At 41.3% G+C, this 23,057-nt stretch overlaps 1 protein-coding gene across 1 annotated transcript; it reads left to right on the top strand.

Annotated features, from left to right (window-relative positions):
- Positions 1–2,527: 2,527 nt before the first annotated feature.
- On the top strand, positions 2,528–3,835 carry LOC114043330 (gap junction alpha-8 protein-like). The gene has a single exon (XM_027862409.1). It carries the CDS (start codon positions 2,528–2,530, stop codon positions 3,833–3,835), a length of 1,308 nt encoding a protein of 435 aa, XP_027718210.1.
- Positions 3,836–23,057: the final 19,222 nt, after the last annotated feature.

The following is a 23,057-nucleotide window of genomic DNA, read 5'->3' as shown; positions in this document are numbered from 1 at the left end:
CATTACTGTCTTTGTTTTACCAGCACCTAGAATTGAGCTAGCCAACCAAGACACTAGCCAATATTCAATAGTCATCAATAAATGTTGACTAAGCATCTACCATGAAATCAAATATGCTTGAGGTGCTGGGGGGAGATGAATAAATGAATGATTAGCATTCATTTATCAAGCACTGCACTGAATATTGGAGATACAAATACAAAAGTGGACCAGCCCTTGCCCTCAATGAGCTGTGGTAATTGGATATGTGAAAGCACATATAAAAACAGAGGGCAATTAATGTCAAAAGAGCACTACTATAAATGGGAGATATACTCCTAGAAGGGAGTTAGAGGAGGCAGGCGCCAGAACAGTGTTAAGCCAATGTGATCCAGCATAAGTCCAGAGCTGACTGTACCAAGGTAGGAAGTTCACTTCACCAGGGTAGGAAGCTTAAACAGGATGACCAGAGAAAAGCTGGCACTAGCATGGGGTGGGGCGGAGGGGGGGTGGACAGTGGGAGTCAGGCAGATTGGTGTGATGGGGCTGAGCCAACATAAACTAGGCTAAGGCAAGGAACACTAGGGAGGTCTGAGTTGATATCAACCAATTGGTCAAAAGGATGTAATTTGTTGAAGTAAACTTTTATAACGTTAAGGTTTGGGTTTAGCAATGATACATCAATGTCATTAGTTTAAGAACAGAGTTGGCTGGAGTAACCTCATGTTCTATATCCCTGAACCCCAGTGTGGCTGGGTTCAAATACAGAAAAAACACATGCTCAAAATCAGAACAGTGAGCCAAGAAATAGATCAGGCCATTCACCCATGTCTGCAAAGCGTAGTGTGGGACCAAGAGCCAAACTATAGACTAATTGTTATGTCAAGCTTTTATTGTTTATAGTCGTTCTATTTATTTATCTCTCTCTTTCTCTCTCTCTCTCTCTCTCTCTCGATATATATATATATATAAAACCTATATATCTATTATATTAAATATATCTATATTGTTTATAGCTGTTGTATTTATCTATATCCATATATAATCTATACATCTATTATATTAAATATATCTACATTTATTGTTTATAGCTGTTTTATTTGTTTATCTATATCTATCTATATGTAATCTATATATCTATTATATTAAATATATCTACATTTATTGTTTATAGGTGTTCTATGTATCTATATCTATATATAATCTATATCTCTATTATATTAAATATACCTACATTTATTGTTTATAGTTGTTCTATTTATTGATATATATCTATTATCTATGTATCTATTATATTAAATATGTTTGCATTTATTGTTTATAGTTATTCTATTTATCTATATATCTATATCTATTATATTGAATATATCTATATTCATTGTTTATAGTTCTATTTCAAAGGAGATGAACTTATTTGTGGCATATATTCAAATCCATGTAATAATCTTCCATGTTATAAAAACAATTTCCATTTCTTTGTGTCAAACGCATTTTTAATAGACTTGTGTCATTAAATATCATCCCATTCACACTCACAGAGATGGACTATGATGTCATGGATGGAGAGCAGGCCTCCAAGTCAGAAAGACCACCATTCAAGTCCTGCCTCTGACACACACTGACTGTGCAGTCCTGGGCACTCATAGGGTTCTAGGCAACCCTTCCAAATGAGAAGTTACAGAGGAGGTGCTGAGCTGCATCGGTAGAGAGGGTCCTCGTCACCTCTTATCTTCATGGCATTCCCATAAAGCAAAAGGCCATGGGTAGGATGATCCTCATTTCAGAAATGAAAAGGCTGCCTAGGAGTCTTTCATTTCCTTCCTCTTCTTTGTCCTTTGCCGCCACCCTAATCCAGTAAAACCTGCTCTCCACCCAGTGAACATACTTATGGTAAACCATCTGATAACTGACTGACAAACACACTGAGAATTAGGGCTAAAGGTGAATCTAGAAGCTGGGCTTCCTGCCTTGGTCAAAGGCTCATGCAACCCTACATATTGGCATTGTTTTGTGGACAGTGGTAGGGGAGGGAAAGGGAGATGCTTTCAATAATATAAAAAATATAATAGGCTTAGAGCTATGGAGCCTTAGAACTCATCAAGTCCAACTGTTGTCCAGAGCCCATTTGGGGTTTTCTTGGCAGAGATACTGGAGGGGTGTTGCCATTTCCTTCTCTAGCTCATTTTACAGATGAGGAAACTGAGGCAGAGTTAAGTGACTTGCCCAGGGTCACACAGCTAGTGTCTGAGGCCAGATTTGAACTCAGGGAGAGGAATCTTCCCGACTCTAGGCCCAAACCTCTATGCACTAAGACGCCACCTAGCTGCCCCTCATCAAGTCCAAACCCTCCCATTTTAGAGACGAACAGGAGAGGTTAAGTGATTTTCTCATGGCCATACAACTAGCGAGTGTCAGAGATGAGGTTTGAATTCAGGTGACTAAATCCAGTGTCCTCGCCGCTAAGTTGTGCTGCCTCAGCAAAAAGGCAAATGGTTCATGCTTCGTCCACTCACTCTTTTTGTACTCTTCCTCCCCTAGGGGGTGAAAAATGGGTGATTGGAGTTTCCTGGGGAACATCTTGGAGGAGGTGAATGAGCACTCCACCGTCATCGGCAGGGTCTGGCTCACTGTCCTCTTCATCTTCCGGATCCTCATCCTGGGCACGGCGGCAGAATTTGTGTGGGGAGACGAGCAGTCGGACTTCGTATGTAACACCCAACAACCAGGTTGTGAGAATGTCTGCTATGACGAGGCTTTCCCCATCTCCCACATCCGCCTCTGGGTGTTACAGATCATCTTCGTTTCCACCCCATCCCTAGTGTACGTGGGCCATGCTGTGCATCACGTCCGGATGGAAGAAAAGCGGAAGGAGAGGGAAGCTGAGGAGATGTGCCAGCAGTCTGGGGGCAATGGGGAGAGGCTACCGTTGGCCCTGGATCAAGGCAGTACCAAGAAGAGCAGTAACAGTACCAAGGGCACCAAAAAGTTCCGGCTGGAAGGGACCCTCTTGAGGACCTACATCTGCCACATCATCTTTAAGACTCTCTTTGAGGTGGGCTTCATCGTGGGACATTACTTCTTGTACGGTTTCCGAATCCTGCCCTTGTATCAGTGTAGCCGATGGCCCTGCCCCAACGTGGTGGACTGCTTCGTGTCAAGACCCACCGAGAAAACCATTTTCATCCTTTTCATGCTGTCTGTGGCCTCCGTATCCCTCTTCCTCAACATCATGGAAATCAGCCACCTGGGCATGAAGAGAATCCGATCTGCTTTCAACAGGCCCGCTGAACAACCCCTGGGGGAAATCCCTGAGAAATCCCTCCACTCCATCGCTGTCTCCTCCATCCAAAAGGCCAAGGGCTACCAGCTCCTAGAAGAAGAGAAAATCGTGTCCCACTATTTCCCCCTGACTGAGGTCGGGGTGGTGGAGACAAGACCTCTTGCTGCTACCCCTTTCAGCCGTTTCGAAGAAAAGATTGGCACTGGACCTCTGGGAGATCTGTCCCGAGCTTACACGGAAACGCTCCCTTCCTATGCTCAAGTGGGAGAACAAGAAGTAGAGGCAGAGCGCGAAGAGGAGGAGGCAAAGGCGCCGCCAGAGGAGGAAGAGAAGAGGCAGGAACCGGAGGCAGTGACCCCGGAGGCGCCGGAGGCCACTGTGGGGCTGGAGGAAGAGGAGGAGAAGGAGAAGGCGGGGACCCCAATAGAAAGGAAGGCAGGAGATAAGCCAGAGCTGCCGGAGCTGCCAGTGGAGAAGGCGCCACTGTGCCCAGAGCTGGCAGCGGATGACACCAGACCCCTCAGCCGGCTAAGCAAAGCCAGCAGCCGGGCAAGGTCGGATGATTTGACTGTATGAGAAGGAACCAAACAAACACGAAGCAAAGAAAGAAGGCAAGAGAAGAAAAGATTTTTTAAATGATTTGAATGTTATCTCTCATTCTTTTATCCCTCACTTGGAACGGTCCTCTAGTGTAATGGTAGATGAAGCCTGTTATGAAATGACCCCTTTCTAGAAACTCTTTCCTTTCCCCAGAGGCCATCAAAGCAGACCCATTACCTTGAGGCCAATAGATAGCATCCCCAAGTGTCAGAAGTTTTCCACACTCCTTCACCCCCAAAGTCCTTCTTGGCCCCATTTTATCTCAGGAGCCCATTTGACCAGAGTCTTGGAGTGGCTACAAGTCTTAGCCTTCTCACTGACCCAGTCCATGTACCTCCCACCCATAGGAGCCATGACAGGTAGTGATTTTATGTGTTCCTCATGGAGATGTCTCATTGCTTTGTAGTCTCATCTTGTCAACCTTGTAGCCAAGCCACAGCTGTTTTACAGTTTAGAGAATAGAATAGAGCCCACCAGGTTCTGTACAATTTCAAGGCATCAAGCTAGGAACTCCCTGGGTTCTCATTGGCCAGTGTTGGAGACCCCTTTGGCTTCAGGTCCCACCCTAAGCTAGAGCTCCTTCAGAGGAAGAGAAGTGTCATACCCTAAACTCTCCCCTCAGTCTACAAAACAACCTTTCTCAGTCAACATAGTCTTAGGGGCATCTTCACACTTTCCCTTCCCTTCCCTTCTCTTCCCTCATTATTTTCTGATCCCTTTGTTCTCTCTTCAAAGATCAGTAGTTTAGCCAGATATCTGAACTTTCATCAAAGCCTGAGATCAGACTCAGTCCCTGGAGGGGAAGCACCAGCTGGAGGTGACTCCCAGACAGAGTTGGCCCTTAGAGCAGGCAACATGTCCCTCTGAACAGACCCATCAGAAAAGGGAGTCCCACACCAGGTGGTATAGATAGCCTTCTTAGACTGTTCCCAGGCATTGTATATGCAGTTGTATATGCAGAAGCAAACAGAATCAGTGTCATAAGTGAAAATTTGGAAGCACATTGTCTAAAGGCAAACATTTAGACAAGGGCTGACCTGTTCCCTGAGAAGAAGCAGACATAAGGAAACCAAGAATTTCCCACTTAAGCCAAACCATAAGTCAACTTCAACCTTGTCTGGAAAGTAGACCTGGCACAGTGGATAGAGTACTGAGCATGGAGTCTGGAAGACTCAAGTTCAAATCTGGCCTCAGACAGTTACTAGCTGTGTGACCCTGGGCAAGTCACTTAACCCTATTTGCCTCAGTTTCCTCATCTATAAAATGAGCTGGAGACAGAAATGGCAAACCACTCCAGTATCTTTGCCTAGAAAACCCCAAATGGGGTCATGAAGAGTCGGACAAGACTGAAAAACAACAAAGTACTAGGGGAACTGCCTTGCGAAAATTTGTGAAGTAGTTAAAAGTTGTCTTCCAGGGTTCCCTTTCTGCTCCCATTTCCCTCCATCTTTGTTCCTCCCCACCTCTACCTGCCTATGATTTCTCTCACTGTTGTCCTACCCAAGCCTGTCTTCCAAGTGGACAATGCCCTCACACTCTTCCTTTACATCAAAATCTCTATTCCCTTTGTGCCTCCATTCTCTCAGCTGCCACAGAGGAAGAGGATCTGAAACGATCCACACTAAGATCCCTTTATGTGTTGGGGTGGAGAGTAGAATATTTGCTTTCTTTTTTTCTTTTTTTGGAAAGGACAATGCCTTAGAACAATTTAGGCATGTCAGAAAGTGTGGCAGAGGGTCAGGAAAGATATATTCTGACAGAAGGTCTTTTCTGATGCGCTGGAATCTCACCACATCAGCAATACTTACTTCACCAAACTCCCCAAATAATAATTCCAATGGACTTGACCCAATGATTCCATCTGTAAACGGCTAAGTCAGGATCACTAGACTTCCCTGTCCAGGGAGGTGAGAAAGCTCCTTTGGTAGGGCTGGGCTGCAACTTTGTTCCTGAAAGCCCATTTTCATGGGGGGAAAAATTAATGACAGCCAAATCAGTGCCAGAAAATGCTGCTGTCCATCTCCTAACTAGTTAAAAAGGAAAAGGAAGCAAATCATATCCTCTTCCAAGGGAATGTGCTTCATGCCATGTGGACCCATTCATGCATGTCTAAGCTACTGGCGTTTTGCTGCTGCTGCTGCTGCTGTTGTTAGGTTTGTTCGTATTTGTGAACACTTGCCGTTCAGTGTCTAAGACAACTTGTCTTAAAGTTTATGGCCCTAAAGAGAATGTCGGGTTAACCAACTCTCCGTCTATACTCATCGGGAGAAACAGACCGGTTTGTGTAACAAGAGAAACGGGCGCTTAAGTCAAGAAACCCGGATTCTCCTAATTCCATCTCTCGCTGTGTAACTTCTGTCCAGTCACTTCGTCCCTCTGTGCCTGTTTTCTGTCTGCAAAAAGGATAAGACTTGTTGCTTCTCTGCCTCACAGGGATATCGTGAGGATTACTCAGTCGGCTGCCGGAAGCTCGAAGTAAACCAGTGTCTGGGGACCACGGTGTGTTCATTGTGAGGGCTAGAGGTAGGGAGAGATACTGACGGAATGGTCCAGCAGGGAATCTACTTGAACCTCACAGACGGCTTTGCGGTAGCCTTAGGGTGCGTTCGGTTTTCATTGGGAGGTAGAAACTCTCCCGATAACTTCTCTTTGAAGAGCGTTATCCTGACCCGAGGGAATAGACGTCGTCAGCTTTGAACCTGAAGTCAGAGGACCTGATTTGAATCTCAGCTTCGCAACTCGCAGCCTGTGTAACAGCTGCCAAGTAGCCTAACTTTTTTGAAACTCCCGTTTCCTCGTCTATAAAATGCTGGGGCTGGAATGGAGGACTTCTTAGGTGTCTTCTCACTCGCCTGTGAGCCTGTAAAACGGTAGCCCTCAGCACGCATATCCACTCAAGAACTTACAGCTTTTTCCCTTAGAGAAGAGTGGAAACAGAATGGTAAGTGCTTTTCTCCCCCCAGAAAACGCCCTTCATGCCACATCTTTCCAAAAAAGCTACTGCAGAGCTGTGGTCTGATTCCCATGTCAATAGTGACTCGAGCCCCAGAGGGGGTCCCAGGCCAGGGACTTCTGAAGCGGATGGCATTTGATAAACATAAACCAGCATGACCCCAGATTATCACCTCCCAGGGTTCCCTTTGGTATAAGTGTTATGCTTTCCCCAGCTCCTGGGTCATGTCCCTTGTTAGATAAATGACCAAAGAACAAGGCAAGGGGACTGAGCAAGAAATGGACATTTCGGGGGGGGGGGGGGGATTGCCCTCTGAAGCCTATTCCATACTGAAAATAGCAAAAGGGTCCTTCACTCTAAAAGAAAGTCCACTTCTCAAAATCAATCGGGGGAAACCAATGATGAAGAGAATGAGAACTAGGTTACAGCCAAACTGGAAATGTCAGTAAGCAACCAGGAGCTGCAACACTGAAACAATCCTCAAAGACACAACTTCTCAAGAGCCAAGCTGGGATGAGGCAGGGTGGTCTGGAGTCAGAGGATCTCAGTTCAAATCCTGCCTCTGATATGTAATACGTGTGCCATTTGGGGCAAATCACATAATTTCCACAGGCCCAGTTTCCTCATCTGTAAAATGAGAGTTTTGGACCAGAGGGTCTCTGAGATCCCTTCCAGTTCAAGATTTATGGTCCTATGGGCCTACATTATAGAAAAACCACTCTGCCTACCTCTTGTGAGGATGAAATGAGAAAGCCACTGAAATTGGTCAAGTGCTTTACACATGTAATTTACTATTAAGAAGGCCTACTCCCTGTGTTTCCAATAGGGCCCCTCTGCTCCTAGTACATGGCAGAGGCAGCCAGGCAGCTCTGGGCAAGAACTAAGTCTTGGCTAATGTGGGCCCAGAAAATCAAGCTATTCCTTACCCCGACCCCAACTTGGAAACATAGCAGGGGTAAGAGTCAGAAGAGGTCACTCTACCTGGCTTGAACTGAAGAATATCAAGCAAATCATTTATCTGCTCTAAGCTTTGATCTCCCTTTAAATAAGTTAAGGGTGATACCAACCTTTTTCCAGTCTCACAAGGTTGTCAAGAGGGCGTGATGCTTACTTGAATCTAATTGAATTCCTTGGAAGAAAATTACAATTGTGAATGAAAGAAAAAAAGAAAACCTCACTAATTCAGAGTTAAAGTGAGTGGGAGGAAGGGGAGTAAGATGTATTCATATTAAGGAGCAGTCCAAATCACATACTGGAGAGTCATTCCTTTCAAGTTGTGTGCATATTATAAACAATGGTTCTTGTACTTATATTGTAGTGAATCTGTGGTCATATCCATGATAACTCTGGTACAGAACACAAGCCATCCATCCACCCCTAGTCATCCTATGCAGCTACTTCCCATATCCCTCCATTAATCCTTCATAGTGCAACTACCCACTGCAATGGAGAACTTCCTTTGGTATTTTTTTCCTATTTTTGAAAATACATGTGCTACACTTAACTGCCTGTTACCTCTGTCCTTGCTACATGACAGACCAACCTCTTTTTAGGGTTGTATACATCTTCAATTGGCAGCTATGTGGTGCAGTGGATAGAGTGCCAGGCCTCAAGTAGGTAAGATTCTTCTTCCTGAGTTCAAGTCTGGCCTCAGACACTTACTAGCTGTGTGACCCTGGGCAAGTCACTTAACCCTATTTGCCTCAGTTTCTTCATCTGTAAAATGAGCTGGAGATGGAAATGGCAGACCTCTCCAGAATCTCTGCCAAGAAAACCCCAAATGGGATCATGAAGAGTTGGACACAAATGAACAACAAAAATGTCTTCAATGATGTATTTTATGCTATTTCTTACATTTATGTCATACAGAGGCCTACTTTCACTCACAATGGGCCTTTCCATTGTCCTGTGGGTCACCTGAAATTGTAGTTTTTCTGAGATCATAGCACCCTTTGCTTCAAGAGAATACTTATTTTTGAAAGATAAGCTTCTATAGAAGGAAACATTGAAATTCCTATACACTTCATAAATTCAATGTAGGCTTATCCTCTTCTACTGAATGCTGGGTTCAGTTCATTGTTCATCTTTGCACCTGTCCAAGATGTATGTATTGATAGAATAATTCAATGGATTGATTGCCCAACTACATGTCATAATCTCCACAGCATTCATTCTTCATCCACTTTGTTTTTCCTATTTAAATGGCTAGGCCAATCTCTTTCAAGTTATTATGGGCCACTTTGAGAGGTTCTCATAATGTCCCAGGGTTCAGTGCAATCAGCACAATGTCATTTGCAAACAGAAGAATCAGTATAACCTCTATATTGATGGAGAAATCTAACTTCTATTTGGACTATGTGCAGGACATCCTCTACCCACTATTCTGATAATTATCTTTAACAAGCTTAATGTTGTCCTTTCTTTTTGGTTATCTATTTTATGCAGATTCAAAACTCAATGTTAACAAAGCCGTTTTTTTTTTTTTGGTTTTTTTTTTTTTTTTGAGACTGGGTCTCCCTATGTCACTTAGGTGGGAAGGGCAGTGGCCACTCACAGGCCTAATCCCACTACTTAGATCAGGTGTCTTAACCTGCTCTCTTTCCAACCCAGGTCAATTAGCCCCTCTTTAGGCAATCTATTGACCCCATGCTCCTGGGGGCTCACCATATTGGTGCTGAACTTAGAAACTCAAATGGCTTTGGATCTATTGCAGTTCAGAATTACTGAGCTCAAACTATCCATTTGCCTCAACCTCCCCTAATAGAAGGGATTACAGTTATAATGGTGTATGGGGCCCACATTTACTAGAGCTTGGTTTTTGCCCAGCCCTGGCTGCTCAAACTGCATTGACTTTTTCTGCAGTATACCAGAAGCAGAGAGGTGCTTTTGGTATATGCCACCACCCCTGACAAGAAAATATTTTTCTATAAAATGTTACTGCTAAGACTCATCTTGGCAAAGAGATAACCCTGGATTCTCAAAGACCTTAAGATGGAAAGGCGTTGTGCGTGCTTCCAGGAAAATACTCTGTTGTGTGAGTGCAAGCCTAGCAGACAGCAAAAAGATTCATCACCAAAAGGTTAGTCACTATAAACTGAATCTTTTGGCCATAGTAACTCATGAAACAGAATAAAAATATAAAACTTTGCTATTGATGGAATGGTGGAAAATGGAAACATTAAAATGTAATTCTTCCTACTCTAAAAGTGCTGTCTTTGTCCAGTGCTGGATACACTACTGAAGGAACTGAAACATTAACTTTAGTATTTGCGCTATAATGAAATCAGAACACATAAAGAAGGTGCAGCCAAATGGAATGAAAGTTTACAGGTTATCCATAGAAAAGTAGAGAAAATTGGGAGTATTGGTTTCACTATGTGTCTAAAGACAAGAGGAAATAGCATTTCATAAGACTCTTGGTGCTATTGCCTTGAAGTACTTACAGTGTATATAAGCAAGAACATTACCATGCAGATAATTACAACTTTGAGCTGCTATTTTTTTTAAAGGATTAAGCATAGATTGATCATATGAAGGACTTGACAAGATTTTCCAAACAAGACAATTTATACCTTGATATTCAATAACTTCAATATAAAAGTAAGAAAGGGATAAGAAAGAGAAAACTATTGTAAAAACTTTTTTTTAGGATAAATAAAGTTAAATGGTCAAAGACTACTTAGAAGCCTCCCCCCTGTGTATTATGAATACTTTCTTCAAAAAGACAGTTAAAAGGCATTGGATGCAGAAAACAAACAAAAACCAGGAAATTATTATGAGAAATATTTTAGAATCAGTTATCTGTCTGCATTGCTATAGAACAAAAGGCAAAAATGAATGCCAAGTCAGAAGAAAAGATGAAAAATTATGTAGAATCACAGCTACTTTATCCTGTTTTTAAAAGCTGTTAACCAATAAACGGGAAATGGACAAAGGAAAAGATACTGACACTGATATCACCATATCTTAGAGAAAGTAAACTCTCTTCATTACACATAGATACATAACACATTTAATACAAAAGAATTACTACAGTGAAGAGGCAAAAGGACTCAGAAGCCACTTCAGGCAACAAATCTTTATTTCCCTTCCAAGAAGAGTAACATAGCAGGGAAGGGCAATTCCAGGATTTTGTTTTGTTTTCAATTTTTTATACAAGTTCATTTACAAAACATTATGGAATAGGATGATGGAAGATTACAAGTATCATGAATCGATAAAAAGTAGTTGAGGTGAGAAAAATCTGCAAAGGGTCTAGTATGATATCCATTTAAGGCAGATCACTGAAAGAGCAGAGAAGAACAACAAATATATGTAAATGGGCCAGATCTGCCACCATTTCTGTGGTAATCTGGCCTCACCAGTAACAATGACTGAACCAGAGCATGTGGACTCTACGATGGAACTTAAGATCATTAAGTTAGAAAAAGTAACAAAATATGATGAAATATAAATAGAAGAAATCAATTCTAGAGGTACCACAATTTTAAATGTAATCAAGGATTGATTTTCAGGATATCTTAGACCATGGAAGATTACAAAAAAGTTGTAGATAGTATTATTACTATTAAGTATAATTACTAACTCATATACCTACTTTCTCTTCTTTAAGAAATCTTTCTGAAAAATGATCTATGCTGATACTGAAAGTATCCTTGATGAAAATATGGTATGACAAAAAGTAGGGTTTCTCAGACAATTTTTTACGTCAGACTCCATCTTTGGAGTAATGTAACTGACTTAGAGTACTGGAGAATTTAAGATTTCATAGTGACCATGTCTATTGTGTGCTGATCATCCAAAAAAGCATTTGATTCAGTAGAGGAAAATTCAATGCTAAATGTATTGAACCATGTATCTCCCAAGTATGTATTAATGTAATACAAGATCCCATTATAAGATATGACAAGGCAAATAACTTGGTTCAAAATATGCTGAGTATTAAAAGGTACATACATATATGTATGTATGTATGTATGTATGTATATATGTATGTATGTGTGTATATCTATATGGGGAGGGGGAGAGGGAGAGAGAGATGCTCAGCAAAATGAAAGAGGTTAATCTAAAAAAATACATGATTCACAATAGACCCTTTTAAGAATATACTACAACTGTGCAATCCCTCGTATGTACAAGAATTAGTTGTTGAAACCAGTACTAACGTGATTTTTAGTATATTAAGACTTCAGTTTCTAAAATACCCTTTAGCTTGTGGGACAAGGGAACAAGTGGGTATGAAAAGGTCATCAGTGACTCTTATCAGTTATAAATCTTATTAGTTCCATACTCACTTTTAATCCTGAGAAAGTTGCAGTCATTGCCATAGGTGTTATGATGTCAGCATGCTTTCTTGTTTCCCAGCAAGAACTACCCATGAGGTATGTGTGGGGTGAGGTAGGTACCATCATTCCCCACTCTTCACCCTACACTCTTCTCTCTCACACCATCCTGTATTATAAGTATATTGTGCTTTAGTTATCGCTATTAGTGAAGTTCAGATAAAAGAGGCTAAAGGAAACATTCCTCTAATTCTAAATGCAGACCCTATAAAGTATAAGGAATAAATGCTCAATATGATAATGACTCAAGAACAGGAGTTTTCCCTGCCTGTGATCAAATACATATTAACTGAACAGGAAAAGGGCAAGAAAATGAAGAAAAGAGAAAAGCCATAACTAGGGTAGGATGAACAAGGTTCTGACCAGGAATGCTGAAATTTAGAAGATACAAAAATGCAAAATACTTATTGTAAAAAATTGTGCAATTTTAAAATTTGTTACTTTTATATTGAAATCGCCTTTCATTTAATGGGGGGGGGGGGGGGGAACCTGAGCTTAGCATCTAGTTATTAAGGCTAACTCATTTAAATAGGAATATGCCAGATGATTTCTTACTCCCTGAGATGGCCACACCCAAGGTGTGCTTCTCCTCAGCAGTGACCTTATGTTGTGTTAGGATCTCTACCTCACAGGGCTGGAGCTGAAATTCTCTCCCCTCATGAGGAGCAGTGTCCCAGAGTTTCTCCCTACCACCATTGGACCAGTGTCACAGGGGTTCTCCCTATACAGCTGTTTCCTGGGCTCTTGTGAATTCCTAAGTTGATCTCAAGGTATACTTTTGTAGCTTGCCCAGGGTGTCAAAAATTTTGGTTACAGCTCTAGAAAAGAGGAACAGCACAGTTGTTTATGAGGTAGACAACATCCTTAGTGGTAAGCACTCACTCTGCAACTCTGAGTGAAAGGCTATTTAAGCCGGGGGTGAAGGAGATGTGGTATTAAGTCATGAAAGTGGACACCAAGTGAGCAGAGTTCCTATAATCCTAGGCTTAGACCCAGAGTGTTCTAGAAGGGAAAGAAGAGTTCCCTTGAGGAGTCACTTGATTTGCCTCAGTTTTTCCACCTATGACATCAGTGAAGACCCAAGTACAAAGCACATTGAGAGTCTCAAATAAATGTTCTAAGAAGATTTGGGGCAAAGGAGAAAGGCAACATGGGGGTTGTAGTCCTAGATTGTCCAAATCCCCCAAATCCTTTCACCTGTACTGCTAAGTCATGTGTAGTAGCATTTAAAAAACAAAAATAAATATAATTGACCTGACTTTTCACTATCTTTGACTTTTTTTTGATGTCCCATCAAAACCAAACTGATTAGTGCCTGCTGTGGTTCCCAATTGTTATGCTCAAACACAAGAATGCTTCTAATAATAGTAGCTAACATTTATATTGTTTGTCCTTCATTTCAAAGAGGAACAATGACATCACGGGGTGATGTCTTGACTCAAGTGTAAGATGGATTTAAGTGAGGCAGATCTTCACAAAGTTATCAACCTCATTCTCTCTTCCATAGTCATCGAAGTCTAGACAAAAGTCAGGATGTTTGGTAATTGCCTGGGTTGCATTGGATGACCTTGGCATCTTCAGTGGCTGACCAAGTTCTAAGTACTCCACAGCATCTACTTCAGCCACCTTCTTAGCTGTTGGAACAAATTGTCCTCATCTGCCCATGCCCCCAGGGGACATCTTTCCATGCTTGGGTTAGACATCACCCTAACTCACTGATGGGTTTGGGTCCTATTGGCTGCCCTCAACCTGGTTTAGCCCATCTACTGAGAGGGTTTACCGAGGTGTGGTTGCTTTGTATACTATGGCTTCTTGGAGCCACAGGTGAGAGTTGGGTGACAGGGGGACACCAAAGGTGGATGAGCAGCCCTGAAAAGGGCTCCACAAGCCCTCACACCAGAGGTGCTAGTCCTCCCTAAACAGACTATACACTCCAACTAACATTTATATAGCACTTACTACATACACCTCAGCTAACATTTATATAGCACTTACTACATACACCTCAGCTAACATTTATATAGCACTTCTTAAGTGCCAGGCACTGTGCTAAATGCTTACAATTAGTATTTCACTTGATCCTCACACAGGTGATGTTATCATTCCCATTTTACTGATGAAGAAACTGAAGACAACAGAGGTTAAGTAACTTGCCCAGGGTCACAATCTAGTAAATATCTGAGACCATTGAGCATAGGTCTTCCTGATTCCAGGTCCAGCTCTCTATACACTATGGCGCCACCTAGTGGCCAGATCTTCTAGAGCTGAATTTTCAACATGCAACTCTTGCTGCCTCTAACATTCCATAATTCTATGACTGAAGTCAGAATGAACACGTCTAAGGCCCGCTGTTCTGACATAACAGTTCTTGATAGATCTACACTGCTCTTACTCTTTTCCTACTCATACACAGTCCAAACTAATAAAAAGTATTATTACTTATTAATAATAATAGGTCCAAAAGTCACACATTTCATAGGTGTCGGCAGGCAGTGTGAGAAGCCAAGAGACCTAGATATCAGCTCCCATTCTGTCACTTAGAATTGTAATAAGTACAAATGTTACCCCCCCCATACCAAGAGCCAGAAGGTATTCCACTAAAATAAATATACACAGTTAAATAAATAGTAATTAAAAAAAAAAACACTGTCAGAGATTCTAGGGTTTTCACATCACCACCACCCAGCCACTTTGTTCTCAGATTATTTTGAGAAATGGAAGGCATACTGAAGCCCTAGGACAATAAGGAGTTAACAGGGCAGACACTGTATGGTAGCAGAATAACAAAAAATAACTCACATTTATATAGTACATTAGCTAAGAAAATCAGGTATTGATATCCCCAGTTACCAATGAGGCTACTGAAACTCAGACAAGTTAATCACTCAGTAAATGTCAGAACTAGACCTTCTGACGCCAAGTCCACTAGACTTTTGACAATCTCCCTAACATTAGCCCATATCTGAATTCAAACCTCCCTAAAAGTACTAGGGGTCCCAAGACTTAACAGCCAGACCTGCCCCTTCCCAGCTGAAGGAAGTGCTTTGAGAAAGACTAAGGGTCCCCACTCACTTTCCCACCCATAATCCACAGTTTTCCAAACCATGGGGCATCTTACCCAGGATCTCCCCAAGAACCTTGGAATTGGGGAGGTGATGAAGAAAGGGATAAAATTATGGCATATTTTAGTATGTCTATGACATAAATATATCCATTTGTCAATGAAAACAAAGTTCAAATCAGAGTTCACAAAAGTAAGACTGACACAATGAATTCCCTCCAACTCACAGTGAATATGACAAGCAAGTATTACTATGGTACACACAAACTAGGTCAAACTTGAAAAGACTAGTGTCAGACCTTGACATTGGTGTATTCAGCACAAACAGAGACATAGCACAGCACAGACATAGGTGTATTCAGCACATATTTTAAGATGAAATGTGTAAAATCAAAGTTAAACAGTCTTTGTGTGAAAGTTAAAAATACCCCAATATCTGTTATTATTATTATATTATTCCTTAATATTATTCATTTTGGTAAGTAAAACATGATAGACTGGTTTCAAAAAAAACCTGCAACTTTTAAAAAACTGAAACAACTTGAGGGCAGTCATATATAATCATTTCAGATTTTCCAAAAAAAATTGAAATTTATCTTATATTTTTAATGTCTCCAACTTTTAGAAGTGAAATCATATTCCTTTGTGATAGATAAACAGTTTGAAGAGAAAATCCATTGGAGCAGCTGCAACTAATATAAGCATAAACAATAGAGAGAAAAAAAGTTCAAGGAATAGAAATATAGACATACAAAATAAAGGCCCATATCAAGAAATTCAATCCACTACATTTGTCACTGACACTTAAAAGTACTGTAAATTAACTTATAACTCTTATTATGCTCTCCCAGGAGTTTGAAGCTTAAATTTCAGAACAGGAAGCAGTATGCAGGATTGCTAAATAGATATTTCACTTTTCACCTTGGTTCTACACAGTACAACTTCATCTAGGTCCATGTCTTCTGGCGAGCCAGGGTATATGCCTGGTTCCTTCTCCTGTTGGTAGTTAATTATCCTCTCTGATATGGAAACTCCTACTGCCAAGCATCTCTGACTGAGGGACCCAGGAGTTCCGACCTCATATTCATGTCATAGCTTCCAAGACTGGAAATGTCTATCTCAGTATCATCATTTGGTCATCTGCACTCAAAAAAGAAACACGATGCAGAAAATGTATTCAGTGGCTGAGATTACCTAGCCAGTCTCCTTCATTAGCTACCATATACTTGCAGATGCCATTCTGCCTAGATAAGTGGAAGGGTGACGCACCCCAAGGAAAGTGAGCCAGAAACTATTGATACTTTTCTAGCATTCTACAACCTGCCACTCTCATGGAGTGAGGAAGAACCAGGAATTAATTAGCCAGGATTGCTTAGTCACACTGCAGCACTAAGTTCTTTTAGCACTGAGCCATATGTTTCCCTGGAAGTGGCCTGGGCTCAGGACCTGATGGGGTGTGCATTAGCCAGAGAAGATTAGAAAGGCTCGCTATTTATCCTTCATTACATGAGTTTAAGGCTTTGGTTTTTCACAAAAGACCAATAACCCAAGAAGGCATAAGCATAAGTTTTTATGGGGGAAGAAGAACAGTTCTAGAGGCTTTGAACCTCTGAGATGTGAGAGAGACAAACTGACAGAAAGACTAAGAGAGACACAGTCCCGGAGAGAGAAACAGATAGACAGACAGACAGACAGACAGAGTTCCCATTGAGGAAGGCAAAAAGCACATAGGTAACTTAGGAGCCCCAAAGACAAACGCCCCACGGCGAAGGAGGGAAACTACCTTTGGAGTCAGAGGACTTGAATTCAAATCTGCCTCTGACACTTACTATCTATATAACATCAGGCATCTCATTAAATCTTCTGGGCCTCAGTTTCTTAATCTGTAAAATGAGTGAGTTGGATTACAGGGCCTCTTAGATACTTCCAGCTCTAAATCACCCTTTTGCCTCAGGGAGACACGAACTCAATCCCACTTTCCTCATATATATCATGAGAGAAGTCTTTAAATTCTAAAAGTTATAACTTCAATATCAAATGTGACCATCCCTTCAAAGTTTAAGTAATTGAGAAGAATGTTCCATCTTTTTTTTTTTAACTCAACCAAGCATGGCTTTGACATCTTCTTAAAGAACATTTTTTATTTGGTGCCAGTAATTGCCTTGAATCTGTAATAGCTCTCCCTAGCCGTGAAGATAGCATTCCCATAAATAATTGATGACACTAATTCAGAAACCATTGATGAAAATAAAGTGCAAAGTTCCATTTGGAACCGTGGTAAAGGCAAGAAAATCTGCTTAATGGTAAGGGGGGCACAGTTATTATTAGAAAGTATGCTTAGAGAGTCAAGAAGAAAACAAGATTCCTGGATTTTAACCAAACCCTTCAGGATAAGGCAGAATTCTCAGTGAATTGTTTATGATACTGTCTAGGAAGACCTTAGCCATGAAAACTAAGGATGAAGGATTCATGACTCCCATTCCATTGTCTCCAGAAGATTTCCTGTTCCACATATGTAGCCAAAAAATTCAAAGACAAACTAAACAACCCACACTGAAGTGGTCCAAAAGTAAATCTCTACCTAGGTCATGTGAGAATTCCAAAGATCAGCTTCTCTAAATACAAGTGTTAAGTAACCAAACTCTTTGCAGCCTCTACTATATAAGGCATCCTTATCCCTCGGATAATAAAGAGGAATTATGGGCCAAAAGTTACAAAGAGGCCAATTCTGGCCTTATATAAGGAAGAACTTCCTAACAATTTGAGCTTCCCCTAAATGGAATGAGCTGCCTTATAAGGTAGTGAGTTCCCCATTACAGAAGGCATGCTAGCAGAGTGAGGGCAATCACTTGTCAGGGATGTGGTACTGGGAAATCAACTATCTGTGGCCAGTTTGAACTAGATGACTTCTGGAGTCTTTCCATGTTGAGATTGTGAGTCCAGAAGTAATTTTCTATCATACCACATATAACTTGAGAGTTTATAAGTCAATCCCTAATTTAAAACACACACATTCTCTGTACGATTATTTGGAACATTCTAAAAGCCATTCCCAGACCACTGCTTCACCATTAGGGTTCTATACACACACACACACACACACACACACACACACACACCAATTAACATGGGAGCTACCAAACTCACACCACTTCACCCACCACTGAATCCCAAGCAGACTTTAGACTTCAAAGGTACAAGCCTACATATGGCTCAATGGAATTAAAGGTTCAGAAGGACTCAAATGTCTGATTACAACCATTTTTGTATTATAGGTAAAACAGGCTCTTCGGAGATAGGGTGTGTAAAGTGTCTTGCCGACCTTAAACGGTTACCAAAATGTTATCAGGGCAGCTGAGTGGTACAGTGGATAGTGTGCTGGACCTGGAGTCAGGAAGACCTGAGTTCAAATCTGGCCTCACACACTTATTAGCTATGTGACCCTGGGAAGTCATCTAACCTGTTTGCCTTAGTTTCCTCATCTGTGAAAATGGGGATAATAGTATCACCTACCTCTCAGGGTTGTTGTGAGTATCAAATTAGATAACAATTATAAAGCATTTAGCACATTGCCTGGCACAGAGTAAGCACTATACAAATGTTAGCTATTACTATCAATTACTCTAACATTATTATTATAGAGTCATCCTGGTGGTCAGTACCAGCTAGAATATTAGTAGATTCAGGAAGACCTAGGTTCAAATTCTGCTTTTGACACTTAACCAGTTTGGTGAGGATAGGAAAGCCACCACCTCAATCAGCCTCAGGATTTATCTGCCCATACTGGAAATTTCCCATGTGGCAAAAATCAAAAGGTATAATAACACTTCTCATGTATACTACTCACTTGGCAGTAAACACACACTCCTTTGTATTCTAAGTTATTGCCATGTGGAGGCTTTGTCTCCCCAACTTGGTTGTAATGTCCTTAAAAGCAAGGACTATGGCTGTAAGTCTTTGGGTGTCCCCACCTCATTTCACACATAGTTGGAATTCAATAAATATTTGTTGATTGATTTAAATGACTTTAGCACCAGCTATGTGTTTTTTTTTTTCCTGACAGCCCATAAAAAGAGCACCAAATATCACAAATTACTTATAAGAGGATTTGAAACAACAATATTTTTTCAAGTCTGGCAGGCTTTAGATATGAATGAACTATTGCAGAACTAGGCTCTCTTTGTCTTTGGAATGGGGAGAGGAAAAAATAACCTACAATTCCTTAAACAGCAGATTTCATTTAACAATTTTATTCACATCATAACATCTTAGCACTAGAAAGGATTTCAGGAGTCTTCCAGTCCAAGCCATGCCTAAAGCATGAACTCACTTCTAAAAGGTTCTGGACATTATTCCTCTCCTACTAGGAAGTTAACTTTTGGGACTTCCATGTCCCACCACTGACTTACATTTAACTTGGCCATTCTCTTTGTCTATGCCCTAGGGGACAGCTAGAAAATATCAAGCAAATTGAGACTGGAGTTATTCTAGGCAGCCGTGGGTCAAAGGGCCGCACTTGAGGACCTAGTGAACCACATGTGGCCTTGAGACCACGGATTCCCCAGCTCTGTGAGGTTTAAACAAGTATGGGGTTTCAACACAACCTCTGAGAAGTGACAGTTTGGGAGAGGAGGGAGAAGGAGAAGACTTGGGCCAAGACTGAAGCCAAAGAGAACCTTGAGAGCCTCAAGGTACTGGAAGGATTTGGGACTTCCCATCTTCCTATTGGTGTCCTAACAGCATCCCCGGACCAGTCAATGGCAATGTCTGCATTGATGAGATAAAGATTCAGGCTCGGACGCCATCAAAGAAACTAAACAATGCCTACGAGGAACTTCTTGAGCATCCCATGAAGTTGAGAAAAGAATGTCCATCAAGCAAGAATTATGAGTTTCTCCTTTGCCACATTTCCCTTGAATTCTGTATGGACTTATGGGAGAGTGGGACACAGACTTTGGTGGGGGAGGATGTTTGGTGCCAACTGTTCTCACTATGCCACTTTAATAAATAACCCTTTATTTAAAAAAAAAAAACCAACTACTTAAGGATAGAAAGACTAAAATGATAACCAGCTGACAATCTTGGGAGAGGATACACACCAGTGGGGGCTTGTGAACTAAAATACTAGAAAAGATAACCTCTAGCCTTCAGGGATACCCCAAAGAGCCCTGAAGGGATATAAGAGCCAGGTTCTGAGCCCTGACTCAAAACAGAATTTATTATCTTCCCCACCCCCAAACCTATCCCTCTTCGGAACTTTCCCATTTCTGTCAAAGGCATCACCATCTTTCCAGCACTCAGATTCACAACCATAATATACTGTCAATTCCTCACTCATCCCACATTTCAAATCTTGTTTTTATGTCTGCAGCATATATCTCATCTGTGCCCTTCATTCAACTCATACTACCATAGTTAAGGTCCTCATCACTTCGCACCCGGACAATTGCCTTCTGATTTGTTTCCCTGCCACACATCTTGCCCCGCTCTATTTCATCTTCCATACAGATGCCAAAGTGGTTTTCCTAAAACACATGACCCTCTCCTGTTGAAAACTCTATAGAGGGTCCCAGTTGCCTCTAGAAGCAAATACAAACTCATCTGTTGGACATTTTAAACCCTTCACAATCTGTCTCCAGCCTACCTTTCCAGATTTATTACCTATTACTCCCCTTTACTCACGTTACATTCCGGGCAAACTGGTCTACTTCATGCAACATTCCATTTACTGACTTCATGCTTTTGAACAGACTATCCCTTATGGTACATATTCTCTCCCCACCTCAGCCTCCTAGAATTCCTCACTTTCTTCAAATCCAAGTCCTTGAGTCCTCAAGTCCAGCTTGAAATGCCCAGAGCTCTTGTGGGAGGTCTTTTCTTATCCACTCAGCTACTAGTGCTTTCTCTGAATATTACCTTGTATTTGCCTTGTATTTAGCTTGTGTTTACTTAATGTATCTGTGTTTTTTCTTGGGAGCAAATCTAAGTTCCCATGTTGCCACTGAAAGTACATTGTATTTATTTTGTAATGTTTACTTAAATGTATGTGTGTTTTTCTTTCCCTAAGAGAATATAAGTTCCTTGAGGGCAGCCACAATATCATTTTTGGCTTTGTACCCCACTAACCCTCAGTGCCTAGCATAGTAACTGAAATATGTGCTTTACAAGTGCATGTTGATTCATGGATTCATTGATTGATGAAGAATTATCTAGATTGCCCGTTTCCAAGCTTAAGATGAAATTTCTTAGTCCCAGCAGCCTTTGTTTGTAATGCAACTAGTCTACTGTATGCCCAAGTTCCCTTGAGATTCTACAAATCAAAAATGTCATTTCTCATTGACTAAGTCACAAATCTTTCACTTTTTTTCCAGTCAATGAAGTTAGATGAAATCAATTTCAAGTTTTCCTTAATGGCATAAAAAACTGATCACTCAGCTTACAGATTTTTTTACATGTGATTGTAAATTAAATGTGATTTTTCGCTAACTTTCAAAATAGACTAGTGCCAATTTCCCTCCTCCCCCAAAGCACTGAAGGAATTTGAGTGGGGAATGATTAACTCAATGGCATTCTGCTCCTGGAGCAAGCTGGACATCATGTCTTAGGGACAGCTTTGTCACCTTTCAGAGAAAAGCTAACCTAACCCATCTTGGAGGGGAGAGTCCTAGCATGAGATATTTAAGACAAAGAAGATTTTACGTCGTAGACTGGGGAAATAACTCAGTATTCCTTCGCTTGGATGAAAAGTGAAATGTTGAGTTCAGTAAGAGAAATTACTGCTCTTTATACCCTTTGAATTTAATACAATAGAAATTCAAGTGTGGATTGGATCACATGAACTTGAAGGATCTTTCAACTTTGAAATACTAGATCCATTTCCCTAGTGGACAGTTCTTTCCCTTTTATTGTCAAGTCACATTATTCCTACTTGCACATTCTTTGTAGAGGTTCACTCCTATAGCCACAAACCTGATAGAGGCTCTCATTACCTCATGGCTGGACTAGCCCTCTGGCTGGTCTCCCTACCCCAAGTCTCTCTCTGTTCCAATCCATTCTGCTGCCAAAGAGGTTTTCCTAAAGCACAGACCTGCCCACGTCGCCCTTTCCTTACTCAATAAGCTCCTAAAATGTGATGTGATATCCTCTATTTGGCATTTAAAACCCTTCTCAACCTGAATCCTTCCTACCTTTCCAGGCTTCTGACATTTTACTTTCCTGTACACACTTTATGAGTCAGTGATATTGGCATATTTTCTGTTCCTCAGATGCGGTACTCCATCTTCTGATTAGGTATCTTTTCATTTGCTGTTCCCCATGCCTGGAATCCTCTCCCTTCTCATCTCTGATTTCTAGCTTCCCTCAAGACTCAGCCCAAATCCCCATCTTCTGCAGAAGACTTTTCCTGGTTCCTGTTCTGCTAATGCCTTCCCTCTGAGATGAAACTTATACCTTAAACTTACATATACCTCCCACTGCAAACTTTTCACGCCTCAGTTTGCAGACTCTCCTTTAACCCCCAGCATTCACCCCTCAAAACATCTCAGCAGCAACCTTCTTATGTCGGAGCAAGAAGTGTTCATGTTGCTTATTAAGGTTATTAAAGTTACCTGTGCCCTTGATAAGACACCCCACATACACACACCTCCTCTAAGATCCTGCTAAGGTGCATCACCTCATCTCTCTTTTGCATCTTCAGTCTTCCGCTTTTCACTGGCTTTATATTTGCCTACAAATACACTTCAGTATCCCCAATACTGGGGGGGAGGGTCCTTCATCTCACCTTTCTACTCCATCCAGTTACCAGTCCATCTTTCTTCTCCCTTTCACTGCCAAATTGGCAAA

The sequence above is a fragment of the Vombatus ursinus genome, unplaced genomic scaffold (assembly GCF_900497805.2).
Source record: "Vombatus ursinus unplaced genomic scaffold, bare-nosed wombat genome assembly UNPS02014768.1, whole genome shotgun sequence".
NCBI classification, from domain to species: Eukaryota; Metazoa; Chordata; class Mammalia; order Diprotodontia; family Vombatidae; genus Vombatus; species Vombatus ursinus.
Note: the sequence above shows the minus strand (reverse complement) of the source record. Positions and strands in the feature narration are given on the sequence as shown.